This window comes from Bicyclus anynana, chromosome Z, assembly GCF_947172395.1.
Source record: "Bicyclus anynana chromosome Z, ilBicAnyn1.1, whole genome shotgun sequence".
Taxonomy (NCBI): Eukaryota; Metazoa; Arthropoda; class Insecta; order Lepidoptera; family Nymphalidae; genus Bicyclus; species Bicyclus anynana.
In genome coordinates, this window is record NC_069110.1 from 17,387,878 (window position 1) to 17,412,676 (window position 24,799).

Sequence of the window (24,799 nt, forward strand, 5' to 3'; positions counted from 1 at the left end):
ATGCGGGTGACATCGCGGGGCGTCGTCTATTTATAATCAAATAAAATATATATTATGTGTATAATAAAAATAAATATATAAACATTTATTAGTAATATATAAGCAATTACTATATAAGAAACGAAGTAAACAAATTAAATATAAGCGCAAGAAACAGCAACTAAAAAAAAAAAGCTAAAAAAATACATAAGCATAACAAACAAAAAAGAATTGTGTTACATTACTTACGTACTTTCGCTCACCCCAAAATAAAAAGTAATAAAATAATAAAGAAAAACGTTATTAAATTTACACGAATAATATTTTTTTATTATTAAAAAGATACAAAACTTTGCTTTTTTATGTATTTTTTTGTTTTACTTAGAAATTAAGGAAATCGGGAATTTTAATTCACAGCGTCCGTTGAAGTTTTCGCGCAAGCTCTCTACTGAGGCCGGATGTCGAGTAGGCCTGCACTCACAAGGGCGGCTAGTTGCTAACTAAAATCTCAGCGGGAATATGATCATTTTAGTTTCCCGGGCGCACTACGTCACGCATCATACTCTTTTCACAATACGATTTATCAGATAGCGCTTCTATAGAAATGCAAATTTGACATCGCAAGTTACATGTTCATAGAACTTATTTTTAGATATAGATATTTTCCATTATTTTCCAGCCCCTCACGTCAGGCATGTAAATTGCTGTTAAGTTTTCAATATTACTTACTTTAACTATATATTTTTTAACAATAATTGGGGTCAGGCTAAAGGCTGTCAAACTTCGGTTTGAGGATGGTACACGATGAATATAATTTACTTTTACACGTATCCTTATTGATATGTCTGTTAATCGCAGAGAATATAAAGTAAGTATGCCATTAAAACTTTTCAAGTCTTTCATTCTTTAATAAACAAGACGGGCATGTTGTCACTGTCATTGCTTAGCAAAATTTACCCTCTCATAAAACCCTAATATACGATTTGACGAAACCGAATTTATATCAAATTAACAATTTTAAACATTTTCATTGTAAAGTTCATTTATAAAATACAAAATGTCGGCATCGCTTGATTCGGCTTTGGATCCAATGGAAGAGATCCGTTTTCGAAAAAAACATAGTAGGATGTGGATGGAAATTCAAAGGGAAACACATTTTACTTTTGACGAATTGGAGCGTATGTATTGTTTAGTATTTATTTTCAGAGCATGGTTTTGGTGTGTAATTTGTAACTCTATATTTTTGCATTTCAAAGCTACCTTTGTTTTCAATTTTAAGGCAATTATGGTCTGTGCAGACTGAGAATAGAATATCGGTTTTCATTTTATCTATTGATTTACTTAATTTATCATATCATTTCATTTTAGTGTGTGGAGGCAATTACTGTGTGTGCAAATATTATATATATTTCTTTATTTCTTTGAAGCGAAACGACGCAGGACTATGTTATTTTGCTTTCAGTGTTGCACCAACGTACCTATTGTCAATTGTAGGGTATCTCTAGGATGTTTGATAACAATCTTATTAAGCATTTGTAACAGGGGCGAATGCTCTCTCACAGAGCTTTACATATATGAAAAGAATTTACAATATAGCCGCCAAGTCAACAGTAACCATATCAAATTTACAAGAAGCCAATGATAAATCACAATTAAACTTTTATAAATCATTTCGTTAATAATAATAAAATACAGAACATACAATAACACCAGTGGATGTCTGCGACTTCTTCCGGATGTAATCATAAAATTTTCAAACTTCCCCTTTATGTTTGCATGTTGACAACATGATTGCTTATAACAAATAAGTCAGAGATAATAACAGTTGCTTCTAAGCTGTTTCATAAGATTCTGATTGTATTTCAAAATCAGTGATAACTTTTGGTCTTATGAAATAATATTTTCATTCTTTTTCAGAGGTAATGGTCATCTTTTTTAAAATACAAAAGCGTGATGAGAAACCAGCCGCATCTGATTTGATTTCCAGGTAATTTTGTTGAGGACAACCGACTCTTATTTGTGTTTAGTTGGTATGAAAGGGCAAACTTGAGAACAAGAATAAATAGACGACATACGAGAACTAAGTGGATAATTACCGTAATTAACAGGTAGACAGACATGAAAAAAATACAAAGACTCCCGTCTAATACGTACGTAATAGATACGTAATCACTTGATTGAGTTTCCTGCGGCTGGCATTTTGAGCGGAGCGGAGCAACCAATTACAGGCCCAAACTTTCCGAATTGGAAATTTGGACGTTAGACCCAACGCGCTGCTTCAATGTAGACTGGCGGGCTTAGGGGATAACATTTGTTAGTGTAGCGATCAGATGTTTATGATAACGAGTTTTCTGAGGCACGGGGATGTATTATCAAATAACTTTCCAACTTTGGCTAGGAAGGAAGAAAAGATCAAAATTACATGGGACTTAGGTCTAGATCTCAGGACTTAATGGTCAGAATACACATAGGCTAACCGCTGGAACACACATCTCATTTCAGATGAAAGACTGCTTTATAGAGCTACTTTGCGAGGCACGAATATAGTATGCCAGCTTTACCTATAAGGAACCATAAGGCATACAAACTCAATCTTATTTCAACCGCTACTGATGTACAGAACTCATAAGCCGCTGACTACAGCGGGATTTGAGTTATGAGAGACGTAAAAACCCATTTGACCAAACAGATTAACCAAACCAAACAAGCAGCAATACTTTATTTATTATGAAATTTTAAAAATTCAGGTTTAGTAAGTAAACTACAACACATTAGCTATTAAAGTGTTTTCTCTGCATCTAATCTTTTAACATCCACAATGAAGTATTAAAATTTTGGTAAATTTGGTATTTCTGTGCTAATGTAATACTAAATCTTTAAAGCTAAAGAGCTGTTCGTTTTTTTTTGCCACGATAACCTCAGGTTCGAATTGGAAAATTGTTTTTGTATTGGATATTGACTAGAGTGCAAAGACTAAAGCATTATCATTATGTTGCGACCAAAAGATGCGGAGTGTCTACATGATAGTAAGTGGAGATCTATCGCTTACGCTCATGCAAGGAACACAATTCTACAACAAAAGCATCACCCTGTGTCCATCAAACTGAGGGGTTAAGCCTCGAGTATCTGTAACTCTAGGTCGAACTGCTTAGGGTGAACTGAGCCTCAATGTGTCTAAACAAACTGAGTCTATAGAACCGATGTTTCATTGTGTTAAGATTACACGTGTATGTACGAGTATTACGATGTAAATCTGTAGTTGTGTGTAGACACAGGGTTATATTTATTGGTGTAATATTTTCGATGTGTGAGTTTACCTTTTCCCCTCATAAACGACAGACAATTTCGTTAGTGAATTTGAGCGCGAGACAAATCCAAAGCAATGCGGAGCTGGAAAGTCAGTGGTTACACCGCCTTGTCTCGAAGAGCATGTCTCACAGTCCCGGGCATTGTCATTTACGTTTATTGAGAATAATGACCAAACACTACAATATTATTTCATCGTTATTAGGTGTTGATAAAAATGTTTTAATATCAGTTATGTTAGCATGTGGGAGGACTTCATTTTTTAATTTGTTACTACAAACATTGGATTTGTATCTGAAGATACAGTGTAATGTAAGCACGTTTATCCTCGTACTTTATCAAATACACCACTCGCGCCATCTGTTGTGACAATACAAAATGTCGGCATCTCTACGGTTTCAAATAAGTATTCTTCAACATCTACAGGGCTCATTTCCGCGATGTGTTACACACGGGTCTCGGAATGACGGACGCGTATATGGTGGAGCGAGTCATGGTGGCACTCGACAGAGGGACATCTCCTTACGTAACGATGTCAACGTTCGCCAAAGCGTTGTCGCTTTACCTTCGCGGCTCGTTGGAGGAGCGGATTACATACGCATTTACGGTATGCTAATTTTATTAAGTGATGTGCAGTTTAACTAGTGTGAATTAGTCTTCGTGGACATTGATACTTCTGAACTGATACTAATAAGAGGTAAGATTTGATTTTTATGATTATTTGTTTATTGCAATTGAATCCAAAAAGTAATTTAGTGAATTTCAGCCCGGGTAGGGGAATTACGCGAGTGAAACCGCATGCATCTGCTAGTATATTATAAACGTGAATCTGAGTTTGTTTATTTGTTAAGCCTACACCAGTTTAAAATAATTTTTAATTTATATTAAAAATTATTTTACTTATGGAAATCTTCATATCAGCGAGTAAACCGCGTAAAACATGCATGCCAAACCGCGTGAAGCCCAATAGCGTTAAGAGTTAGGCAGAGTCACTTCCACATTAATAATATTAATATTGTTATGCAGCTCTGGCCTTTAGAAGGTAGTGGGAATTGGCTAGATGTAGAGGACAGTTTGTACGAATCGCTGTCGGGAATGCCTGTGACCAGCAGTGAAGAATATAAGCTGATGATGTAAATGACTATCATATTATACAGAACTAGCTTTGATAGCTTCTCGGTTATTCGGCAATAATCGTATACCATATCGTATCTTCGGGTATAAATATACCTTTTGTTTATGTGTGTGTTAATAAGGATGACATCTGTGTGGGTTATACTGCGCAACAAAACCTTCGGCGGTATCGAAACGATATTGTAATTGTATCGTTGGAATATCGACACATTTACGAACTACGATCGAGTTTGCTACGAAGTCTCGCAACCAACTCGATCGTAGTTACGAACGAGGTTCGATTCTCTACAGCTACGCCACTCTATTTCGCTACGTCGCTACGTTATCGAAGCAATGTCACTAAGTTACGGGGGTGAGTTTGCCACGTGTCTGGGCGTGTCTACTCAATAACTCCAACCTGTAGAGCTATTTTGGAACCATTGTTGTTGTGTTAACGTTTTTAATATTAAATAACAAGTATTTAGTTATCTAAATTATTAAAAAGAGTTTTCAATAAAGAAAAGTATACGTATTTACGTAACTATATTGCAGGTGATTTTTTTTGTTATTATAATTTTTTTTTCATCGATGTTTTTTCTGTGTTTTTTAAAAAAATCAATGTACCTACCTATTCAGTTTTATTTTTGTTCCTAATTAATAATAGTTTACATTATTAAAAGGTCGTTGGATTACATAGGATGTTGAACTGTGTACGTGGCGGCACCTGAACTGGGTCCTAACTGAAAATCAGTGCTGCATACTTTTTAACCGACTTCCAAAAAGGAGGAGGTTCTACGTTCGGCTATATGTATTTTTTTTTTTAATGTATGTCCAGCGATAATTCCGTCATTTATGGACCGATTTTGAAAAATTTTTTTTTGTTTTGAAGGGTTTACTTCCAGGGTGGTCCCATTTTTTTCATGTCAGGATCTGATGATGGCATCCTGGAGAAATTGAGGGGAACTTTCGAAAATTGTAGAGACGGCTAGTGCGTTTATTAGTGTTTCCCTAAGGTACTTTGAAGTACTACAATTTTATGGCACCGCCTTCAAATTGATCAGAAGGTAGCACATAGGTAAAATGTTATTTTTTGCTTGTTAGTTAAAGTTAATTTTAGAGTTGGAAGTCGGTTGAATTTTTTTGTATTAATTTTTTTTTTTGTATAGATATGTGACAAAATTCTGAGTTAGAGCCTTTCCCGTTCTTCTTTTATTGCTCTAACTATAAGCTATATATTTAGAATTTAGTAATGTGTGGTTTTACCTAAAAATAAAGATAATTCTTTCTTTCTTTCTTTCTTACTTTCTTTCTTTCTTTCTATTTTAGTAACGATGTTTTGTACAACTCGCAAATTCGAATTTCGAATTCACCTCAATCTCACTCTCTCCGTACTATACACGAGTTCGAAGCTCACATTGTCGAAGTGATACAGAATAGCCTGTCTGATATAACAAAGCGATGCGGTCAAGTGTGGATCCGCTGTGATCTCGTAACATTTAAGTTTCGAGTGGCGATTTTCCGACAATGGTACGTTTCGCCGGAAACTTCTCCGAGCTTAGCGGATTAATCAATTCGATTGCGCTTTGTCTGATTTCTACTGAAAACGGTTGTTTATCATTTTCAAATTAATCCTCTGCGTTGCGACTGAGTTATATAATTAATTAATTAGTAAAACGTCAAACGGCTATGAACTTGACATTACGGCTATTGATTTCCAATGCTTAGTTGCGTGATAGCCCAGTGGATATGACCTCTGCAGAATTCCGACCGCATATGGGTTGTTTATGTAAAGTAAGTAGTAACTGCCTCTTAGGTACAGTGGTTAGCCTTGTGGTTTCTGACAACTAAGTCCTTTAGTCCAGGGTTCGAGTCTTGGGTCGGCTATGAAATATTGAGTGCGAGTTTTCAGCTTGGAATTGGGATGTTGATCTCGGAGAGCACCTCAAGCCGTCGGTCCCGTTTATTATAAGTAACATATTGAGGTAGTGGTCGTTAAATAATAGGTATTAACATTACCTAAGCCCGCCAACCTGTATTGAAGCAGCGTCGTGGCTCCATATACCATTTACTATTAAAAAAGTATAATTAAATATAGTTTTTTTTAATAACAAATATTATTTAATTACCTTTGTCTATGTTTTGGGTATTCCATGAAATACTAATGTGTCTTTAAGTGTACCAACTTTAGCTTACTTTAAAAAATACTATAATATTTTTTCCGGAGAATTATTGGAAAACCCACCTACCTACCTGTTTAAGATAGAGCGCTGGTTCATCATCATTATCAACCCATATTCGGCTCACTGCTGAGCTCGAGTCTCCTCTCAGAATGGGAGGGGTTAGGCTAATCGTCCACCTCGCTGGCCCAATACGGATTGGCAGACTTCACATACATAAAGAATTAAGAAAATTCTCTAGTATGCAGGTTTCCTCACGATGTTTTTCCTTCACCGTTTGAAACACGTGATATTTAATTTCTTAATATGCACACAACTGAAAAGATGGAGGTGCATGCCCCGGACCGGATCCACTGGGTTATCACGGCGTTGGTTAAGCGCTGGTTAATAATGACATTAAAATGTTAATTGTATTACTTGCAGTGTTATGACTTACTGGGGGAAGGACATTTGAGGAGGGAGACAATGTACCAGCTTATGAAGAAGAGCTTGGCAAGGGCCTCTCGAGATGACGACGTCGAAGAAGCTGTTAAGGCAAGACAAGATATTTTTTTTGCTTTGATAGTATAGTGTAGAGTTTCTCAAAGTGAAGTGCGCCATTTGACGGTAGGGGGTTCGCAATAAGATTTACTTGATGGTACATAGTTTTGTAGCTTGGCAACTTCGTTCGTAACACTACCGATGGTCCGAGCGGGTCGGGGGGCGTGCAGCGATGAATGAAAAACCCTCGACTGATACTCCTCAATTCCCCGCACGCACGATTTCACACCCGCGCAGTTCCCTCCCCCCCCCCCCCCTCCCCCGCCCCCCGTCGCCCGCATATTATGTGTCTTTAACGAACTTGCCAGACTATAGTTGGAATATAGACTTGGACCGCCTATTAAAGAGGTTTTTTTTTGGAAGGATTAAGCTTGCGCTAGACTACGACCTCAGCTGATGGTAAGTGTAGACGTAGCCTAAGATGGAATACGCTTGCCTAGAAGACAAACTACAGGACATGCTTTCATCTTGCCTCATCTCATCATCAACCCATATTCGGCTCACTGCTGAGCACGATTCTCCTCTCAGAATGAGAAGGTTAGGCCAATAGTCCACAACGCTGGCCTAATGCGTATTTGCAGACTTCACACACATTTGAGACGCGTGATATTTAATTTCTTAAAATTCACAAACAACTGAAAAGTTGGAGGTGCATGCCCCGGACAGGAATCGAACCTATTCTTACCCTGTGGAATCGGAGGTCATATTATCCACTGACACTGGCACTGCACTGCACTGGCCTCAAATATTCTACGACCTCCGTGGCGCAGTGGTATGCGCAGTGGACTTACGAGACGGAGGTTCTGGGTTCGATTACTGGCTGAACCGATTGAGGTTTTCTTAAAGGTCTGGCTGGTGGGAGGCTTTGGCTGTAGCTAGTTACCACCCTACCGACAAAGACGTACCGCCAAGCGATTTAGCGTTCCGGTACGACGTCGTGTAGAAACCGAAAGGGGTGTGGATTTCATCCTCCTAACAAGTTAGCCCGCTTCCATCTTAGATTACATCATCACTTACCATCAGGTGAGATTGTAGTCAAGGGCTAACTTGTAAAGATTAAAAAAAAAAAGAACATACGGAAAGAAAGTTGGAGGTGCATGCCCCGGACAGGAATCGAACCTATCGAACCTATATCGAGCTATTACGGCTCTAACACTGGCACTACACTTGCCTCAAATATCTGCCCAATAATGACCACCAGCTTTCCGACATTCGAAGTGACGTAGGCGCGTTGGTAGCGAGCGCTCGGCGAGGTGACAGCGCGCGGTAGACACGTAGTAGGGGCGTTTCCGTTATGTGTCCGCGGCGTTAATGAGTTTTGACCGTAAACGTCCGTTTATGAAATTAATTTTCGGGCAGCGAAACATGTATAATATTCCGAGAATTCCGTAAAGCGGTGCATTTTCATGACGTTGTTAGTTGTTACAACATAATTATGATGAGGTCATGATTCAATAGAGCGGTTGGTAGTGCAAGGGCGAGTCCAAGGCAAAAGATGCGAAGTCAGCTATTAGGGGCAGAATCTACTCTCGTTCTTGTTATTTTTCTCTTTATTCAACAACCTCACGTTTTGAATGGTATTTACCGGAAAATGACCTTCACATACGAAATGGAGAAAGATCGGTCGCTACCTTTCTTGGATGTCCTAGTCAAGGGTCGACTAGATGGTACTTTTAGTCACACTGTTTACCGGAAGCAGACACACACGGACAAATATTTACATGGCTCTTCGCATCACCATCCAGGACACCTTGCGTCAGTGGCTACCACCCTCTTCAATCGTGTGACCTGTGTGATGACGTCCACATCCAGACTGAGCTGGAACATATAAGCAAGGTGTCACATCGGAATGGTCATAGGCCCCTTGTATTAAATAGTTCACATCAACGAGAACGACCTTTGGAAGTCGAAAGATGAATCGCCTACTTAGCTTTTGTGAAAGGGGTAACTGATAAAATTGGATCGTTGCTAAGGAAAAAATACAACATCAAGACTGTGTTTACTCCTTTACAAAAGCGCCCACATGATGCGTTCTCCAAAGGATCGTTTGCCATACCAGTGTCCGGGTGTGTATAAGATCGACTGCAGCTGTGGTAGCTCTTATATTGGACAAACGAAGAGGCCCATAGCAACCCGTGTACCGGAACATATACGAGCGATAAAAAACAACGACCCGCAAAAGTCTACGATAGCTGATCACATTCTACAACCGGGAACTAATCATTGGATCGAGATCCATAACCCACGAATTCTTTCCACGGACTGCCATTATATGCCCCGAGAAGTCCGTAGTTCGAGAAGCCATTAAAATTTGAAAATACAATAATTTTAATCAGGAAGATGGTTTCAAACTAGTCAGCGAGTGGAATCCGTTGGTAGAATTGTGCAAACCAAGAGGGCGCCGCGAAAATCCTAATAACAAAAGCGATGTCGTGAGTGTGGTTTCCCTAAACAGACAAAAACGTGCGGTTGTTGAAAAAAAAAATATCAAGAAAGAGGGTAGACCGATTCTGCCCCTAACAGCTGATGTCAACTTCGCATCTCGCAAACTTCAGTCCCGTCGTGACCACGATCTATGCAACTGGCTCAATATCGACATTAAAAATCTTGTCGTTTTATCATGATATGTACCTACCCGTTTAAATAATGAACAACCGCGAAATAAGTTTAAAATCAATACATTTTAAAGCCATTTTTAATTCTCGACGTAAAAAGAGGGGTGTGTATGTTCTTAGACACTAGAATAGAGATGTTGATGAAAATCTGTCGAGAAAAATACCTACTCGAGTCTCAAATGAAAGTTGTGGCAAGTTTCGGCCAAAATAAAGCCCTCTAGAAGCATTAAATGTAAACGCTACATAATTCATATATTTTAACGAAATATTTTGTTGAAGGCTTGTTACTATATTGATTATAATCATTTTAAAAATAATCACATACAAGGAAATATTTTCGCGAATGAAGTTAAATATAGTTAAAAATAATATTATTTTTTGGTCACACGCTACACTAGTGACATCTTTCATGAACTTAACACCAAAATAATAGTTTGGAGTTTCCATTGTCCGGTTCATAACACGTTACGTACTAGTACAGCGAACTGTTGATAGATGACGTTACGTTCGAATTCATGTATAGACGCAGATTACTGCGCTCTACATTCATGCACGTGTCGCCACACCCGCAAAATTTCACAGTTTCGTTCGCGCTCTCAACAAGAACGGTCATTGTACTACGATTCACGAAATATTTTGCGAACGCCTATAGGCTCGCAGTACACGGCTTTCGCGCAGTTCGCGCCGAGAGTGCAGAGTACGCTTGAAAATAAAACTTTGGGCAAGGAAGGCTTTGCTTGTGGACATCTACCAACTAGTTAGTAATTCTTATGCGGGCTACATAGTTTTAACTGTGCAGTTTTTACCTGGAGGTACACTACAAGCGAACTGTTCAGTTTAAGCTGTACTAAAATGTTGAAATACTCAAGCACGACAAAGTTAATATACTGCAGGTTCATCTGCATGTCTCAATCACGGTAAATAAAATTTAAGAGTTCCATTAATAAATTATGATGTCCAGAAATGTTTTCCTAACCTCCTCAATTTATAGTTTTATCAAATATTTTCGATCAAACATTATAAAATTTTCTTTGTGTGTTGTGTTCCTTTCAGTTTTAGATAAATCCCACGAGAATCAAGTATTTTTCCGGGATAAAAATAGCCTATACTTTGCTTAATAATCTCTTCTATCTCTCAGTGAAAGTCCCATTAAAACCCAGCCTTTCCAAATATTAGCCTGGACAAACAGATAGACAATATTTTTTAAAACGCTTGATTGTGTTCTAATATTGTGTAAATAAATGACCATACCCACATGAGAAAATACAGTTATTTTGTAATCACTGACAGATACTTCAATTTTATTTATATGTATTGATTAAGGTGTTAAAGCGCTGAGCTCTTTCCTAACAAATATCTCAAGTGAATCTCATAAACCCTCTTAGAGTCTAGAGAATAGGTTTTACAGTTTCTAATTCCGTATTCAATGGACCAAAAGTAATCGGAAGATATTTTCATCTAATTATCTGTAATTAATTTCATTAGTTTTAAAAAAATCCGTGGAGTGACCATGATATGTATTTTTCATTTGTCATAATCGGAAAGTAGTGTTGTTTTGATCTGAGTATTGAGTGGAAAATGCTGCTTCCCTCCATAGGGAGGGAATAACTCATACAAATTACTTCCCACCTAAGTGCCGGAATGAACTTTAAAATTAGAACTGCTGTCATCAGCTGTGAAGAGTTTTATGGAATTTTTTTTTTTTAATTTGTTCCCAACTAAATTCAGGGACAGGCAAAGATCGTTAACCATACAGTCTGTTCAGACGTCAAAGAAGTTCTTGAGGAAAAGTTTTATGTAAAAAATAAAGTAATTATAAAAAAATGCTACAGCCATGTGAGTTTCTAAACAGCCAGTGTAAACTTAGCGCAAACTTCTTAATCGCAATAAGCCGCAACAATAACGTGTTGAGTTCCCTAAATGAAATTTGAAAAGTCGACATAAATTGGCGGGATAACTAATCTGTTACATAACAGTGACGGAATTAAAAAAATAGGTAGTGATAAAAAAATATAATTACAATTGATTTTAAATACCTAATAGTATATATATATATATATATATATATATATATCTCTCCCCAAGACGGTGGATTAAAGAAGACGTTTTTAAGGTGCAGAGTGCTTGTCTGAAGTTTTATTTAAAAACCAAATGTGAACCAGTAATTTTATCTTGCAATAAGGAATCTAGGTACCTATTCTACCAATACCAAAGGACCTTGGAGAGAGCCGCCTAGCGGGGTGTACGCACAACTCTCAAATTGGACGACTGCTTTACCGACGTTCCAAGAGCGGGCCAAATAAATGGACAATAATTATAATTTCCTCGTAATCGAAGTGAAATTTCCTCAAATTCGAAATGAAAAGTAGAGTGTTTAACACGGGTAAAAGAATCAATTCCTACTTGGACTATAGCCGAATAGTCTAAATACCTAAATTGATTCTTTCCACCCTCGGTTAACAATCTACTACTTTTTCTTCGAATTGTTAAAATATTGTTTAATCTTGTATCAGTTTTTCAATGCTGTAGCTGTTATAATTTTTAGAGTTCGATTTTTGCTAAAGTTAATGTTTTATTTGTTTTGTAGAAAAGCGTTGAGTGCTATTTGCTTTTATATTATTTTCTTTCACAACGGTGACCTGATTAAAAAATGTCCTATAAGAAAATGTAAAAACACCATCTTCTTAAAATCTTATAACTTCTACTATCTACTACTACTAACTATCGTTCTCCAATCGATAACAGTTTAAGATGGTGATGGACCTGCCAATGCATAGCTTTAAGCAATGTGTTAAAAAACATTTACTTAGTCGAGGTTACTACACCATTGATGAGTTCCTTAATGAAAAAAAAGGTTGGAGACCGTTGTGATCCAATCGTTATTTACAAAAATATTTTGAATTTTTACATTTTGATGTTTAAAATTTTGGTACATTTTTTTGATCGGGTCATCTTATGAAATAAAAATGTAATTGCACTTCAGGTTCAGTTTTCAAAAGTTTAAATATAAAGAACTTAAGAGGAGACAACTTTTAAATTTATAATAAGTAAATACATTTAAGTAGTAGGAATGAATATGAATATCTCGGAAGCATAATATGATTGCTTGCTTGATTGAAAAATATGAGATATGGAAAAGGGCTCTCGATAAATTCAAATTACCTAGAAAATACTATTCTTGTAAACGAAATATTTCATTTCCGTTTCGCATCGAATTTGATTTGCGTTTTACCCGTGTCTCGGAATTTTAAGATTCTACCACGAAATCACAAACCAATCTCAAGTTTGCTTACAAAATGAAAATATTTTACAATTTTCCTTCTAATATTGTTCAATATTATGTTGCAGAAAATAATCATTTTATTAGAAAAGTCTGTTAAATTAGTGAAAGCAAATATGCAAAAAAGCAAAAAGCAATTGTACTATAAGGGCTCCCACACACGGGCCACCGGCTACAACCACAAAACGCCGCTACCGGCTTATTTCCAGTAGTATTCATACATTTTACATGGACTCGCCGCACACGGTCGGTGGCCGCCACACGCTACAATCGTCGCTGCTCGCTTCTTGTGGCCCGCACCGGCCACTAAACGCCGACACAAAACGCCGCCACACGCCTTTCGCGCGATTATGACACTGCATGTATGGGTTAAAAAAGCCACCGACCACAAGTGTCGAGACCACCGGCCACAAGTGGTTGTCGCGCGCTTCAGCTACTTTTGTGGCCCCTTCTTGCTTATTGTAGCGGTGTTTGTGGCTGTCGCGTGTGGCCCGTGTGCGGCGACACTTAGATTTTGTCATTGCTATAAAATGGGCTTATTGTACGCCCTTTGCAATATCTGCATGTACAATAAAGTTGATCACTTACTTTGTCCTCGAGGTTCTATAAACTAGTATATTGTTAAGTATTTACTTAACAATATTTTATGAGTTATTTGATATTGATGGAACAGTTACATCCATACTAATATTATAAATGCGAATGTAAGTCTGTATGTCTGTTTGATACCTTTTCACGGATAAACCGATCAACATTAATTTTTGTATAAGGTATATGGGATCTTTGAGCAGAATACTTCGTGTCCCTAAAATAAAAACAGAAAGGGGTGAAATAGGGGTTGAAATTTTGTATGGAAAGACCTTAATTTTTAATGTTAGGTACCTACAGTTATGTTTTCAATTGTACCAAAAATATTTTGAATGTGAAACATGGCTCTAAGTATTTAAAAAAAGTTGATTACTTAAGAAAGTATTTTGATTTAATTATTAATAGCTGATTAATACCCGCGTTCTATGATAAAATTTTCAAAATTATTTCATTAGATCCAGAGATTACCTACCCCGTACATAACTTCAAACTTTATCTCTTTATAAATATAATATTACTAGCAACGGGAATAAAATATACTTAGTCTATGTTACACTGGGATAGTCCTTAGTGTAGCTTCCCGGCAGTGAAATATTTTTTTTAATCGGTTCCGTAAATACATTTCGTTCATAGTAGACTCCGAGCCTATTCAATGCAAACAAACAAACAAACAAATAATCAAATATTTCCTCTATATAATATTAATGTAGATATAGTATAAATAAACCGATCCGAATCATAATTACAGCAACTTCAGCATCGAATATACTGAAAAATTCGAAACAAAAGTAATACCTGTTCATCTACCATTATATTAAAATAATCAAATTAGTTTTAGATTTATGTAATGTATATTATATTAAATATAACATACATTACATTAAATTTTGTGTTTGATTTAAATAATAAAACATCTGTATGTGAAGCGACATCTATCATAAACCCACCAAATTGACTGGTTCTAGATTCGGCTGTGATGATTCAGTCATGCATTACTAGTAGGTACGGTGATATATTTATAGATGGCGTTGAGTAATGCTAATAATAATTTGACTCTGAACTAAGAGCGATATCTTTGTAAGTTTAGTATTTTTGTTTTTATTGAGATTAAAATACAGTAACTTATCGTAAATTGCTCAATATAAAATCTCGAAATCATATCACAAAACTATTCGTTCCTTCAGTTCGTTTGGTTCAATAAATACCACACGGTTAAAACGTACTACGTTTTTTTTATTATTTTAGATTTATTTTTTAAATAGTTCCATGACATAAGTTACAAAAGGGTTAAAAGAAACAAAATCTAAGAGGCAAAGCCAATAAAAAATCGAAAAGGCAATTCCAAATGCTATTTTTTTAAATAATATTTGTCATATTTTTATATTTATTATTAATACATATATTATTCAACAAGTTTTGTTAATTATTTTATTTAATTGATCATGGTCCTAGAAAAAGTATTGTATTGTGCAGAATTTTTTTTTTTTTTTTTATTAAACTTCTTTAAATGTTCAAGGGAAAATAATAAATCAATAAAAATTTTAATAAAAAAAATTCAACCGACTTCCAACTCTAAAATTAACCTAAACTAAAAAGCAAAAAATAACATCTTACCTATGTGCTACCTTCTGATCAGTTTGAAGGCGGTGCCAAGCCAGTGATGTTTTAATTCAAGCCGTTTAAATTAAAAAAAATTTCTGTGGTTCTTTTAGAAACGGCTTTAATTAAAAATTACATGATGAATGAGTGTGTGTGAACAAAAATAAATAAGAAATTAGCTAAAACGTTATTTTCTTATGTTAAGTACCGAAGTCCTACAATCCCAATTTTAAATATTCTATGTTTAATACCACCTAATATACAAAATTTCATTTCCCCTTTATCCAAAAGTCTTAACTGTCCTCTGCCTTCATGACCAGACCCCCTATGCAGTCACAACCCATCTAGGTGGAAAGTTCCCATCAATTCAAATTTATCAAGTTCAAACACAAGGTAGATACTGTGAACCGTTGAGGAGTTCTCTTAACTGTCCTTCGTCTTCATCATCAGACCCTTAATACAGTCACAACCCATCTAGGTGGAAAGTTCTCATCAATACAAATAAATCAAGCCCAAACAAAAGGTATCTGCTGTTAATCGTTGACAAGTTCCATCGTCTGTGTTTCGGCTCCATCATCAGACCAACTCCAGGCCTTCATAAAATTGTAGTGGTTTAAAATACCTTATGGAATCGATTTCTCCAGGATGCCATCATCAGATCCTGACATGAAAAAAATGGGACCACCCTGGAATCAAACCCTTCAAAACAAAATAACAAATTTTAAAATAGGTCCATAAATGACGGAATTATCGCCGGACATACATATAAAAAAAAAACAAACATACAGCCGAACGTAGAACCTCCTCCTTTTTGGAAGTCGGTTAATTATGAAGTGGAGCAATCTGAATTAGTTATACCATTCAACTATTGAGAGCGAACATATTTTGCTTAGAATGGAACTATTTCATTTCATGTAATGAGGAAGGAATTATCAATTTTGAAATTTTTTACAAATTTATAGTGTCTACCCTAGTTAAAATTCTTTTGCACGCCACTCAATGCGTTCTGAGGGTAGCCAAGGCATTATTGTATCTGGGATTGCATGCCATTGCGTGATATGAAGCTTTTATTTCACAGGAGCTGGTCGATATTATGCTGAAGCGTATGGATGTGGATCTCGATGGTGTGATCAACTTCCAGGATTTCCATACAGCGGTGACAAGGACTCCTTCACTGCTGGAGCTTCTGGGCTACTGTCTCCCTGAACGATCTGCGGTTTACACTTTCCTTTGTACTTGGTGTCCTAATTGGGGAAAAATGTAACCTAATCATTGAGTTGTAAGTATGTACTGCGTACTAGACAAGCTTAATAAACTTAAACAATACACACATCACTGTCTTGCCCCAAAGCAAGCTTTGCTTATATTAGGGATACCAGCGAAGATAGCTGATTTAATTATAAATATACATACTATATGTAAATGGTAATATAATGTATAAATTGTGGGAAAAATATACCAAGTGACATTGGCGTAGTAAACTGTACCCAGTTGATGCAGCAGCAAGCAATAAAATCAAAAAAATAATTGAATATAACCTATAATAGGGTAGTAGAATTTAATATAAAAAACAATATTAATTACGAATAGTACAAGGAATAAGGAACCGATATAATATATCGTTACCAATTAATAAAAGTTAAATATTTCTTAAATAACTTAATTTTTAAAATCATGTATTTTTTAAAAATTCCAAACGCCTAAAACGCTGTCGCCCATTTTGTGTCACTTGGTGTGCTAAACGTTAAACTAATTGATAGCTATTTTTTTTCGTTAAACGCTTCGTTTTGATAAAGTGACGTCATGAAACAGTTGAAATATACACCGACAGGCGTTTTGGTTCGTATTATCAAAAACATATTTAAAAACTAAAATTTTCATGTAATTATCTAATCATCACGACTCAAAAAGTATGAAAAAAAAAATTAAATCTAGTAGCACAATATTGATCAATTTAAGGCCATATAATACAAAGAGTCAATTAACCTATTAACCATGACATTAAAATATGTGGCGTAACTAGATACTCGTAGCTTAGAAAATATTGTTTTCTTGTCGTGAATAGCGTTACTCTCGATAAAGTAAGCTATCAAGAAACTCTTTTGTTGAACAGAATACAGTGGTGATGAGTCGTGTCTTCTCTAGTACGTATTACAAACATATAGCTCACAGCATTTTACTATTACTTTTGATACAAAATATACTTGATGATATATGATTATTTTTATTTTTGTGTTTCAAAAATACTTCCATTGATTTTTGTAAATTTGAACTAAAATAGCTTATTGTGTACGAAATTATATAATAAAGAGATACATAATATTCAGGCCCGTAAAGACTATGTTATTAAATATCAAAATTAAAATCAAAATTCATTTATTTCAATAAGACTTACTTTACAAGCACATTTGAAACGCATAATTTAATATAATGGTGGTAATTATAGTCGAAAACTTAAAATTAAAGTTACGACGGTTTCAAACGCGCAGAAGTCCGAGAAGTAACGAACTAGAACTTCCAGAGATCATATTTTGTGATGATCTAAATTCTAAACTAATATTATAAAGAGGTAAAGTTTGTGGTGTTGTAGGGGGGTACTCTGGATCTACTGAATTGATTTTGAAAATTCCATTACCACTAGAAAGTCACGTTATTTGTAAATGTCTTAAGCTATATTTTATCCCCGTATTCTTGCAGAAACCGCGGGTGTTGGCTAGTTATTTATAAGAAGAGGAAGTTAACACTGCACTAATGTAGGCAAAACGTACCTACGTGCTCTTCAGTTAAGTACCTAACGTCTATTAGCACGGGCCTTTGATAATAGCTATATTATCTCGAGAACTTTTATTGTTTACTTACCATCAAGTCAAAGGTCCCGATACGAAGTCTGTCAGGTCCGCTAATTTTGGAAAATGTTCGGTGGAAATTAGGTACCTACATCAGCTTACTCAGTACAGACCATGGGGTATTATCAATATAGATTGTCGCCAGACTTGAGAGCTCATTCCTCCATTACAAACAACGAATTATCAACAGATGAATAATCATACAGTTGGTACACTGTGTGTAAGTATACCTAGCGTAAGTTCAGTTTGCTGAACTAAAATAACTACGCGAGCCTTAATAATATTGTTAATCTATTAGACGGACGACTGAAAATTTCATTAAAAAATACGCTTTATACTTTTATGATAAAGAAACTGGACCTTTTTTAGCTGTTATATTTTACAAAATATGGTGAAGAAAGATATTACAGAGATTATATATTTTTACCACAGAGTTTTAATAGTGGTTTTTACTATTAACAACTTTGCTATAATATTTTTGACAGGGTACTATGTATCTACTAACATTGTATATTAATAACAGCCCAGGATCTGCGGAACATTTTTACAATAATTGATTTAGCTAATTTTCTGTGAGTAGCTTCATCTTGATATTTATTTATGAAAATTCTTGATTCTGGTTGCTAACTGGGTTACCAGGTAATAAAAATTTCTGATCTTCACGGCACGAGATTGTACCACGCAATTTGTAGGAAATTGTGGATGTTAAATTGTATAACTACTAATTGAGCAACAGTAAAAAAAACAGCTGTTTTAGTAACAACTTTTAATAACCTTATTGATATTTCCTTACGACCGACCGGATTGGAACCTACGATGTCTGAATCAAAGGCCAAGGTCATATCCACTGGGCTATCATGGCACGCAACGAAACAACATCCTTACTAATATTGTAAATCCGAAAGTAAGTATGTATGTCTGTCTGTTACCTTTTCAGGACCGTTGAATCGATTTTGATGAAATTTGGTACAGTGACAAAGGACACTGGAACATAACTTAGGCTACTTTTTATCCCGGAAAAGTCTATGGTTCCCGGAGGATTTGTGAAAAACGAAATTTTACGTGATAAGACTTTTATTTTTCTGGGACCTCCCAGAGAGACCGGGGGGTTTGGACTTCGGCTTTGAAGGCCGTTCGGGAAGGGTGTTTTGGCCTGAGTGTATCAGTCCAAAACACCGTTCCCGAACGGCCCTCTAAGATACGGTGATAAATGTCGCGGGCATGCGCTAGTTGTATACACTCGTACACGCTTCCTACCTACTGTACGCTTGTCGTACTGTCGGCGTGCTGTCGGTAAGACGGCCGACCCTCGGCAATCCGTCAACCGACGGCGTCTACACGGCTCTGCACTCCGCTCGCTACACGTGTTGTGGGCTACTGCTAATAGTTATGGAGGGGACAATTACGCTACGTCACATATGCACTGATCTATAGTTAAACTATCTATGTTAGTCCAGTGGCTACCCCTCTTAATCGTAGAGGTTTTTGTAACTAAGCACATCATGCTTATTTCTACAATCATCATTAACGACCCATATTCGGCTCACTCTTGGTTCAAGTCTTGTCTCTGAGGGGTTAGGTTAATAGTCTACCACACTGGCCTAATGCAGAATGGCAGACTTCGCACACGTAGACAATTAAGTAAATTCTCAGGTATGCAGGTTCACGACGTTTTTCCTTTACTATTTGAGACACATGCTATTTAATTTCTTAAAATGCACATTACTGAAAAGTTGGAGGTACATGCCCCGGAGCAGGTTTCGCCCTCCGAAACGAAGGCAGATGAGGGCCTTTATTATCCTTTATTTCTACAATTTTGCTTAAAAATAAAATGAAAAATCGGATTGAGTCTGTAGAATTGCTATATTTGGATCTAGTTTTAGATCGATTAAGAGTTTAGTTACAGGTACATGAAGTAGGTAAGACTGCATCGTTGGTACAGTTATATCAGCCACTGTACAGTAATCTCACATGCCTGCAGTGCTAACGGCTTGACAGCAGATAAAACTGATCGTGTGTCGGTTGCGATGTGCATGACATCATGTGACATATGAGATTACTTGATCGTCAGTGGCTGACTTTAGTCTATATGACTTCGGATTACCACGACCTGGGTTTGGGTTTTGGGTCATACTGAGCCGTCGGTTATTTGGAAGTGCTTAGACTATGTGGATTTGAATGACGAAGTTTTAGGTTCTAGTTCTTGTTCGGGCTATAATAATATTGTAATGTTGAGCTTTTCTGTCTTATAATAAAAACATCTCTTCCCGGAATAGGGATGACGACAGCTTTTTTTAAATTGTATATAAATTAGGAGTATGCTAATAGTAAAGCAATTTTGTAAAAGTAACAGGGTATATGCGATCATTACCTACTTTCGGAGCTACAGGGATTTAAAAGGTCAGATTTGCGGCGCTGCCATGGATCCCTTAAAAACGCCCCATACAAAATGGTACGAATTAATGACGTTGTAGGTACATAATGATCGTTAGATTTGTATGGGCGGTCAAACAAAATTGCTAATATCTTTGTTATTTGTGCGTTTATTTTTATAGTTCATTAATTGAAAAATGACAGATTTAATATAAGGCAGCTAAAACTGCATGAATTTACATCTAATTACGATAAAAGATTTTTAAATTTTGTAATCTTGTTTATTTTGCAAATATATAGACAATCTTTGCTTTTTATGTATAAATTAGTTAACATTGATCTTGTATCATAAAAATCAATATATTCAAACCTAGTCATCATCCCCATTTGTGGTGTTACACCTAAGTGCTTTGGATAACACTTTAAGCCGTCAATCCCGATCATTACCATTGGAGCAGCGTGAGTCTAAGCTCCTCTATGGAGATACCTTTGTCTCTGAACTAGTATAATAATAATTGGTACGCACTACATATCCTTATGGAGTACTTATACAACCAAGAAACTTTGTTATTTACTCGTCAATGTGGGTAAAAATCTTTTTCCTTGTAAATATACAGTAGAACAAACCCGACGACGAATATGTAGTAGCATAGGCCAGGAGATGATAACCACATTATTGATGAGAATTAATCAAGTACAAGTACGTCTACATTGTTCTTTATGCATAGAATTATAATGTACTCTGTACCGACTCGTAAATCTATGTTCTTTGTGCATAAAAGAGGTCAATGACTTTATGCAATAGGAAACAATCAAATTCATTATCACCAATTTAAGCCAATGGACGTCCACTGTTGGATTTATGCCTCCTTGGACTTCTTTTTTTTATTCTTTACAAGTTAGCCATTGACTAAGGTATCTCACCTGATGATAAGTGATAATGCAATATAAGAAGGAAGCGGGCTAACTTGTTAGGAGGAGGATGAAATTCCACACCCTTCGACTTCATACTGGAACGCTAAATCGCTTGGCGGTACGTCTTTTGTTAGGGTTACCACGGCTGAAACCTACCACTAGCCATACTTAGACCAATTATTAAGGAAATTTCTATCAACCCAGCTCGAACTCAGGACCTCCGTCTTATAAATCCACCGCACATATCACTGCACCACGGAAGCCGTTGGGACTTCTAAATACCACACACACAGTCTCGAGCCGCCAGCATCCCACAGCTCTTTAGAGTCCGCTTGATGTTCTTGGTTCTAGTGTGGGGACGTTGCTTTGAGGTGCGGGGTCGCCATTCCAACACCTTAAAACCCCAAATCCACAGGCTCTTCGAAGTTCAAACTACGTGCCCCGCCTATTGCCAATCGAATATATCAGCGAGTCTTAACTGTTCACTATGATCAGCTCGGTAAGCTCTTCAATTTTAATAAACTAGCGTAAGCAAGCATCGGCTTTGACTTTAATCTTCAAACGTGTCAAGGCAGAAGGGGAAAAGCGTCATCACAACACAATTGTGTTGTTGTAGGAAATGACTTTCAACGACTCACAGGGCTCTCGAAAAATGTTACTCGTAGCTCTTGTACTATAAGAGATGAACTTAAGGAAGCATCGAATTTAACTTTACTCTTTATATATGTAAAGGCAGACGAGGGAAAGCATCATCACAACACAACTGTGTTGTTGTAGGAGATGAGTTTCAAGGCTGTTTCGCAAGGCTCTCGAAGAATGTTAGGTCTTGTACTATAAGAGACGAGCGTAAGCAAGCATCGGCTGTGACTTTAGTCTTTATACGTGTAAAGACAGAAGAGTGAAAGCATCATCACATGAACACAGTTGTTCTTGTAGGAAATGATTTTCAACGACTTACAGCGGTCTCTCGAAGAATGTTAGCTCTTGTACTATAAGAGACGAGCGTAAGCAAGCGTCGGCGTTCTCTTTAGTCTTTACACGTGTAGAGGCGGAAGGGGTAAGGAGGGGGAAGGCGTCGTCGCGACGCCAGGGAGGCGTACACATGTAACCTCCTTATCACGAGCTAGTAGCGACCTCCCTTACAGCAAGCCACTCGAATTTGTATGCACATTATACATGAGGCTACGTGTCAACCGATCATCTTTATATTGCCGTCAAATATACTACCCCCTACCTTTCTCCCTCTATTTCACATTCTTCTCTACAGACTCTATAAACAGCTGAATTGAAGCAAAATTTATCATGGTGCGTAAAAAATAATATTAAAATTAATTTATTATTATTTTCTTTATTATATATTATTTTATAATTATTAAAACATGACTTGGTGACTCTACGTTACCGTTATGAGTGGTGGTACCTACCAGCGACGAAGAGTTTATGCAAGTCGATTCCCACCGGGTTACCTTTAAAAGTCAAGCATATATACATTGTTGTACTATATGTATAGTTTATAGTATATGTATATGAGAATCCAGAGTATAGTATAGTATATATAGTATAGTAGAGTATAGTAGAGTAGTGTATCACGCTATGTGAATTTCTTTCTCTTTAGTTTGGCTTACCTTCAACTGAACTCTATTTTTTGTCACTGGTACCTACCACTATTAACGGTAACAACACCTACAACTTCTCTTACTTTGTTTTTAAAAAACTACAGACACCACGCGGTTACATCCCCGTGGTTCCCGTTCCCGTTGGGTAACGGGGATAAAATATAGCCTACAGCACGCGGGGATAATGTAGCTTCCCAAGAGTGAAAGAATTTTTCAAATCGGTTCAGCAGTTTCGGGGCCTATTCAATGCAAACAAATAATCAAATCTTTCCTCTTAAAATATTAGTATAGTTAAAAATCTTGTCATGTGAGTTTGGCCAAAGAGCATACAGTGTGCGTGTATTTCATCAAAATCACCGCATTAGTCCATCGTATATCTTAGTAGAGATTTCCAAAGATCACAGTTCAATGTTGCCCGCATCTAGCGACCCCGTAAGATCCTTTTGATGTCAACCAGTAGTGAGTAGGGAATCGTCCAACACTGCGTTTTCCTGTGTGAGGTCACTATTCTATAACCTCAGGATCTCAATATTCTTCGTTCGTTCAAACATCTGGCCTTGAAATTAAAGCTTTGCGACTTGTTGAGCTCCATAGGTTATTTTGGTTCTTCTACAGATCTCAATGCAATTTTAATAAAACTTAAAAGCCTATGTATCGATGTGCTGTATACCTTAGTATTTTTTCATGACACTTTATATTTACTTCTATATTACATTAAAAACATCGGAAGTTTCTATGAAATCAAGGTTTACCTGCATCTAGTAGACCCCGCGCCGGGATTGCCATAACAATATCAACGCTTTACTATCTACATTGAGCTCTACGAGGTATTACGTTGACATACATTGTACAAGATGTGTATTTTTCTCTTGCGGATATAGGAAGCAATTATAGCTTCAATTGAAATAGGCGTTGCCAATTAAATATGTCATAGGAAAGTTTCGACATCAGTGTAGGTAGAAATCAGTGTTTTAAGGATTGTCTTTTAGGAGGAGCGTCCATTTTGTTTATAGAATGACAAATTATTGACGCTTCTTTTGATTGAGAAATTCATCATTTAAAGTCGTACGTAGCCAAAAAATCTTGGTGTATATTTAATAATATTTGTTATTATTATCAGATAAACATAAAGATTTTTTTATTTCTAAGAGTGTATTTATTCTCTCAAACAGTTCAAATAAAGCAAATAATCTATAGTAATATTTATACAGTAATACAAACGTTTATTGAATATTATTGAAACAAGAAATAAATCTATTTACGATTTAAAAAAGTTCATTTTTTTACATAATCTAAAAAAAACACATTCGGGGAAACTGTGATAAAATGATTCTTTGGCGTTTTTATATCATACACGAGTGTTTATAAGACTCCCTTCTGGCGTCACCCTTCTTATACAGGGTGTTATTAGTAGAACTTCCCAAACCCTCGCCTCCCTCCGTGTAACAGACGGTTGCATGCAATGGTGTTAGCATTGATTTTAACTTGAGCATCACCCCTTTTGCTCTACGCTGCGTTCGCCTTGTACAATGCTATAGCCAGGCCTCTTAGAAAGATGAAATTATATTAATGCAAACAAACATGACGGTACTTCGAAGAGAAAGCATTGCCTTTGTTTTATTCGATATGTTTGAGATAGTCTAGCTTTTAAAATTGCACTATTCTTCAAATAAACAATCTATAAGTATAAAAAACAAAGAGTTAAGAACATTATTAACAATACTTTTTTTTTAATTCTCCCATGAAATTATCGGCTATGGTAATTAGAGAGACATTTTTGGTTGTTTTATACTTTATTTAGTTTAGAGCTGTGACCACATTTTGCAAATCATTATATTGTTATCTACATGTC

General features: G+C 36.3%; 1 protein-coding gene across 1 annotated transcript; it reads left to right on the top strand.

Annotated features, from left to right (window-relative positions):
- Positions 1 to 1,036: 1,036 nt before the first annotated feature.
- On the top strand, positions 1,037 to 17,424 carry LOC112054956 (calaxin-like). The gene is made up of 5 exons (XM_024094913.2): positions 1,037 to 1,157; positions 1,897 to 1,966; positions 3,712 to 3,892; positions 6,999 to 7,109; positions 16,276 to 17,424. The coding sequence occupies exons 1-5, from the start codon at positions 1,037 to 1,039 to the stop codon at positions 16,459 to 16,461; spliced, it is 669 nt and encodes a 222-aa protein (XP_023950681.2). The 3' UTR covers positions 16,462 to 17,424.
- Positions 17,425 to 24,799: the final 7,375 nt, after the last annotated feature.

Coding starts and splice junctions, on each gene's coding strand:
- LOC112054956 (XM_024094913.2), top strand. CDS start 1,037: ATGTCGGCATCGCTTGATTCGGCTTTGGATCCAATGGAAGAGATCCGT. Junction 1,158..1,896: donor TACTTTTGACGAATTGGAGC/GTATGTATTGTT, acceptor ATTCTTTTTCAG/AGGTAATGGTCATCTTTTTT. Junction 1,967..3,711: donor GCATCTGATTTGATTTCCAG/GTAATTTTGTTG, acceptor CAACATCTACAG/GGCTCATTTCCGCGATGTGT.